We start from the raw sequence: 6,168 nt of genomic DNA on the forward strand, positions 1-6,168 counted from the left end.
GTTTTTCAAGATTTGAGACACCCTGAGTGGACAGTGGGGGACCCAGTGAGGGAATAGACTGAGCATCAGTAACTGGGGGGTGGGAGGGAGCAGAAAGAGTTTTATTATCACAGAGCTCAGTAACGGGCTGGCTAGCCTGCTGTGCCCAGCACCTGGGTGCTCGGACGCAGAGGCACACCCAGTCTAGACACCTCTACACTCCGAAAGAACGGCTCAGCCAAGTGTCCCTTCTCTAACTGCCCCGACCAAAGCACCAGTCCTCCCTTTGCAAGGGGAGCCCAGCAGAGGGGCAGCCGGCACCTCCTCCATTTTTTCCCAGCTCCATCCAGGCTATACTCACAGTTGGTTGCTTCTATTCCCTAATGCATTTCTGACAGTTAACCTGTCATTGTAATTACTGGTTTGTAATCTAATTAAGTGTTATATTAATGGATGAATCACAAGTACACAAACAACGAGCGACGTTGTTCCTTATGAAAACTCAGTTGAATGGTTTGAAAGACACCATCTGAGTTGGACAAAAAAATAGCTGTCGAGTGAGGTGTGGGTGAGACAGATATAAATAATTGGGTGGGAAGAGGTTGTCAAAGTCTATACAGTTCTACTTGTCAACCATTTTGCAAGGTCCTTTAAACTCCCCCTCACCCTCAAAGAGTCCAAGGCTGGACGACGGAGACGGCGTCCCCTCATGTGGGTGTCACAAGAAAGGTGACACAGAATTAAATGGGTGGACACATAACTAAAGGAGAGGCCTTGAGGAAGGTCAGGGACTGTATGCTGGTTCCTTGGAAGTTAAAATAAAATGTGTTTTATGCATTGAATTGTGTTCCCAAAAATGACATGTTGGAGTCCTAGCACCAGTATCTGTAAATGTGACCTTATTTAGAAATAGGGTCTTTGCAGATATAATCAAGTTATGATAGGGTCATTGGCTGGGTCCTAATCCAATATGACTGATGTCCTTATAAGACAAGAGACACAGCGACACAGAGGGAGAAGGCCGTGTGCAACACAGGCAGAGATTGGGGTGATGTAGCTACAAGCCAAGGAACACCAAGGATTGCCAGCCACCCCCAAAATCAGGAGGAGAGAGGAAGGATTCTACCCATAGTCTCGAAGGGAGCATGGCCCTGCTGACACCTCGATTTTGGACTTTTCTTACTGTGCTCCGGCTGCTATAACTAATACCACAGACAGGGTGGCTTAAACAAGCACTTATTTCTCTCAGTTCTGGAAGTCCAAGATCAAGGTGCCAACAGATTCAGTTCCTGGTGCGAGCTCACTCCCTGGTTTGCAAACGGCCACCTTTCTGCTATGTCCTCACAGGATGGAGAGAGCATCTCTCTCCTGTCTCTTCTTAGAGGGGCACCAATCGCATTCATGACACAATTACCTCCCAAAGGCCTCACCTCCAAGCACCATCACACTGGGAATTAGAGGTTCAACATAGGAATTGGGGTGGGAGTGAGGAGGGCACACACAAACACTTAGTCCATAGCAGACTTCTAGCCTCCAGACTGTGGGAGAATAAACTCCTGTGTTAAACCACCCAGTTTGTGATCATTAGTTGAGGCAACACGAGGAACCAACACAATGTGTAAAGTCTGTAGGTAACTTCGTAAAGATTCCCTTCATGAATCCACTTTTTCCGTCACCCCATCTCCCACCCAGTCCCACTCAACGGGGATGAGCGGCTGACCACAAGGTCTGAGCACACCACACAGCCCAGGGGGTTAGCTGGGGGTCATACCACAGCCTGGGTATGAATCTCGTCTCTACCACTGATGAGGCGCCTCGGAAAAGTCTCCTCGCTGCCCTGTGCCTCAGTCCCTTCTGCTGTAAAACAGGGTCGCTCACTTGTGCATCCCACACGTATTTCCCTGGCATCAGTGTCTATACCAGAATCCAGGAGCAGCGGCCGAGAACAGACAAGGTTCCTGTCCTCACAGATCTCAAACGACAGAAAAGAGACGGAAAATAAACAAGGAAACCCATAAACAAGCAAAAATCTAGGACTGTGATACGTGTTTTGAAGACAGTACGTCCTGAGTTGTGATCATGACATGCTAAGAAGCGGGGCTATTTTCTCCTGGCGTTGGTGGTGGAGATGTCACTGGGGTTCGGGCCTGAAGGACACACACAAGCAGCAGGTGAGGCTTTGGGGCAGAGAGCAGAGCTGCAGGGCCAGAAGCCATGGGGCGTTCAGGGAGCCTCGGGTTCCCCACCCACAACACGGGGGTGTTAAACTAACGTAACAGAGACCACAATAAGGCAATGGCTTCAAGAAGATAATGGATCACCGTCCACAGTGAGCACCCCGTGCCACTGCTCCATGCGGACATCCGGGACCCAGTTCCTTCCACCCCCTCCCTTAGGACAATGTCCTCTTCTCCACAGCCAATGACCCACACGTGTCCATGACTGCCCTGAGAGAGAGGGAAAGAGATGGACAAGGAGCCCACAGAGCCCCTCTGAAGGGCTCACATTATTTCTGCTGAATTCCATTGGCAAGAAATGGCCATGTGGCCATTCCTAAGACCAAGGGAGGCTGGCAAAAAAGTTCTGGTCACTTCGCGGTAGAAAGGGGCATGGATCTGAAGGCCAGCTCAGCCTCTAGGAATACCTCCTTGCAGGCACACAATGAGGACAGGTCAAGTATCTGGCACTTTGTGGGAGCTCAACAAAAGTCCACAATATCGTGGAGCTCGGGGCCTCAGGAACTCTCTGACCCAATGTCCTCATTTCTTTGCAGCTGAAGAAACAGGGGCAGAGGAGAGGCACCTGCCGGGGTCACCCAGTGGGTAAGGGGCCGACGCTGGTCCCAAATCCTGTCTGGGATCCTCAACCCCATCCTCCCGCATGTGATTTCACATTACCTGGCTCAGCCCCACCTGGGGTTGGGCAGAAAGCAGGGACCCAAATGACCCCTCTACACAGAGGCAGTGTTGGGGGACAGGACCCGAGAGGGACCCTGTTTTCTGCAGCAGTGTCCTAGGTCCCAGGGGCACAGCTTTATGACTGGGTAGGTGTGGCCCTGGTTTCTGGGATGGGAGGCCACACTGCTCTGTGACAGAGGGCCACACCCACCCCCTGGGAGAGGGAGCTGGGCTGTGAGCAGCTGTCAGGTTGGGCTGGCTGAGGAGGATGGCGTGCCTGGGTTTCCTCTTCCTCCTCCTCCTCCTCCTTCTCGCCAGCGCAGTGGCCCAGGGGGAGTATGGCGTGGTCCACGTGGTGTCACAGAACTGGAGCAAGGACTACTGCGTGCTGTTCAACTCGGATTATGTCACCCTGCCCCGGGACCTGCGCCACGCCCCACTCCTGCCCCTGTATGATGGCACCTCGGCACCCTGGTGCCCTGGCGAGGACTTCTCCCATCAAGCCCAGCCCAGCTCCCCCAGCCAGCGGCCCCTCCACCGGACCACCGCCATGGTCATGCGGGGCAACTGCAGTTTCTACGCTAAGGGCTGGCTCGCTCAGGGCCGAGGCGCCCACGGGCTGCTCATCGTGAGCCGGGCCAGGGGCCAACAGTGCGCAGACACCACCCTGGCGTCCCAGGACCCCCACAAGCCCCTGCCAGACCTCACCATCCCGGTGGCCTTGCTCCGATACTCTGATATGCTGGACATTCTTGGCCACACCCACGGGGGCGCCATGGCCCGAGTGGCCTTGTACGCGCCTCCAGAGCCCATCCTCGACTACAACATAGTGGTCATCTTCATCCTGGCCTTGGGCACCGTGGCCATGGGTGGCTACTGGGCTGGCCTGACCGAGGCCGATCGGCTGCAGCGGCGCCGGGCCCGAGGGGGAGGGGGGCCCGAGGGTCACAATCAGCAGGAAGCAGGGGCAGCCCAGGGGAGGCAAGAGGAAGACGATGAGGACACACCCGTGGACTTCACCCCGGCCATGACGGGAGCAGTGGTCGCCATGTCCTGCTCCATCATGCTGCTCCTCTACTTCTTCTATGACTCCTTTGTCTATGTCACGATTGCCATCTTCGGCCTGGGCGCGGGCACCGGCCTCTACGGCTGCATGGCCCCGCTGCTGCACTACCTGCCCCTGCAACAATACCAGTGGCCCCTGCCTGGCCGCCGGGCCTGTCTGCGGCTGCCCCTACTGCTGCTGGCCGGCCTATGCGCGGTGGTGACCGGCCTCTGGGTGGCCTACCGCAACGAGGACCGCTGGGCTTGGCTCCTGCAGGATGCGCTGGGCATAGCCTACTGCCTTTTCGTCCTGCAGCGCGTGCGGCTGCCCAAACTCAAGAACTGCACCTTCTTCCTGCTGGCCCTGCTGGCCTTCGATGTCTTCTTCGTCTTCATCACGCCCCTCTTCACCAGGACCGGCGAGAGCGTCATGGTGGAGGTAGCCTCAGGCCCGGCAGATTCCTTGAGCCACGAGAGGCTGCCCATGGTGCTCAAAGTGCCCCAGCTGAGCTTCTCGGCCTTGACCCTGTGTGACCAGCACTTTACCATCCTCGGCTTCGGCGACATCGTGGTCCCAGGCTTCTTGGTTGCCTATTGCCATCGCTTTGATGTGCAAACGCGCTCACGCCAGGTCTACTTCGTGGCCTGCACCGTGGCCTACGCCGTGGGTCTGCTGGTCACGTTTGCTGCCATGGTCCTCACGCAGATGGGCCAGCCTGCCCTGCTCTACTTGGTGTCCAGCACCCTGCTCACCAGCCTGGCCGTGGCCACCTGCCGCCAAGAGCTCACCCTCTTCTGGACTGGCCAGGGCAGAGCCAAGACACCCGCCCAGCCCATGGCAGGGCTCTGTGGCACTCATCCAGGTGGCTCTAAGCAGAAGCAGGAGGACACAGCAAACGTCCACACAGCCAGGGAGCCTGAGGGGGCCACCAACCTTTTGGCAGGGGACTTAGACGGCAACCTCAGGGAGGACACAGCCAGGAATGTCACCACATCTGAGGACGAAGCCACCAGTCTCGTTGGCTACAGTGACAGCTCCGAGGGCTGGAGTGATGCCAACCTGGATTCTGATGAGCTGTCTCTTGCCTCCCCCAGGACCTCGGAGGAGCTGATGCCGCTGATGCCACTGATGCCATCACCCTCAGAGCTGGGCCATGCACACACCCACGCCTATGCCCAGGCCCATGCCCAGGCCCAGGCCCAGGCTGCTGACCTGCCCTGGAGGAGGCTGCACAAAAGGAAGGGTTTTAAGGTAAAGAAGAGCATGTCGACCCAGGCTCCCTTGTGAACCAGGCCCTAAGACATATGCCTCCAGAAGGGTGGGCAGAATATCGCAAAGCAAAGACACACGTGGCAAAAAGAAATCGGGGCATTAAAGATTTTCCAGATCTACCCAGCAGAGCCTCTTTGTTTATTAGGATGATGAGAAAGCAGCCATGGAATAAGTCCGCGCAGGGCCCAGAGGGTCCTTAGAATAGGGCACCACCCTAAATCACGCAGAGGGGGAAACTGAGGCTCAAAGAGAGCACACGACTTACACAAAGTTACTCAGCTAGGTCAAGATATTCTCCTAGAGCTTTCCAGGCAGTGATTTCCTCTATCCCTGCCTCCCCAACACCCATCCCAAGTCAGAGCCGCAGCTCCTTAGCCTGGCAGGCCCCATCCTGTTCCTGCAGCCCATCCCAGCTTCATTGCCCATCTCTTCTTCATGCTCAAGTCCAACTGAACCATTACTATTCCTTGACTACACCATGTCCTCTCCCTCTCTTTTTGCACGTGCGGTTCCCTTTGGCTGGGATGCCTTCCCATTCCAGACAGATTCCCCAAATCATCTCCCTGGCTCACTAAAACATTCCTCAGCATCCTTCAAGCATCAGCTCACCTCCCTCCTTTCTGGTAAACGACCCTGCTCACTGCATCCTGGACAACAGCACCACGCCCAGGTGTGTCTGCACATGCACTGAGTGTGCACCTGCTGCGTGCATTACCCTGTGATGGGCACCCAGGGAGGCTGCTGTCTAGCTGGGGGGTGGATAGGAAGTGGAAAACAGACAAGAAACAACCTGAGAATTGTCTTAAAGTGGAAGATAGAAGGGTTGGAGCTGGAGTGGAAGAATTGAGACCATGGCTCTATTTCCCATGCTTCCTTCACTGACTCTGGATAATCGACAAGTCCCTTAACCCTCTGGGTCTCAATAGTCTTATCTTCAAAACGGGACTTATAATGCCATGTCCACCTGAAGACAGG

General features: G+C 55.6%; 1 protein-coding gene across 1 annotated transcript; it reads left to right on the forward strand.

Annotated features, from left to right (window-relative positions):
- Positions 1-3,144: 3,144 nt before the first annotated feature.
- On the forward strand, positions 3,145-5,208 carry SPPL2C (signal peptide peptidase like 2C). Its single transcript, XM_059668268.1, has one exon. It carries the CDS (start codon positions 3,145-3,147, stop codon positions 5,206-5,208), a length of 2,064 nt encoding a protein of 687 aa, XP_059524251.1.
- Positions 5,209-6,168: the final 960 nt, after the last annotated feature.

This window comes from Myotis daubentonii, chromosome 16, assembly GCF_963259705.1.
Source record: "Myotis daubentonii chromosome 16, mMyoDau2.1, whole genome shotgun sequence".
Taxonomy (NCBI): Eukaryota; Metazoa; Chordata; class Mammalia; order Chiroptera; family Vespertilionidae; genus Myotis; species Myotis daubentonii.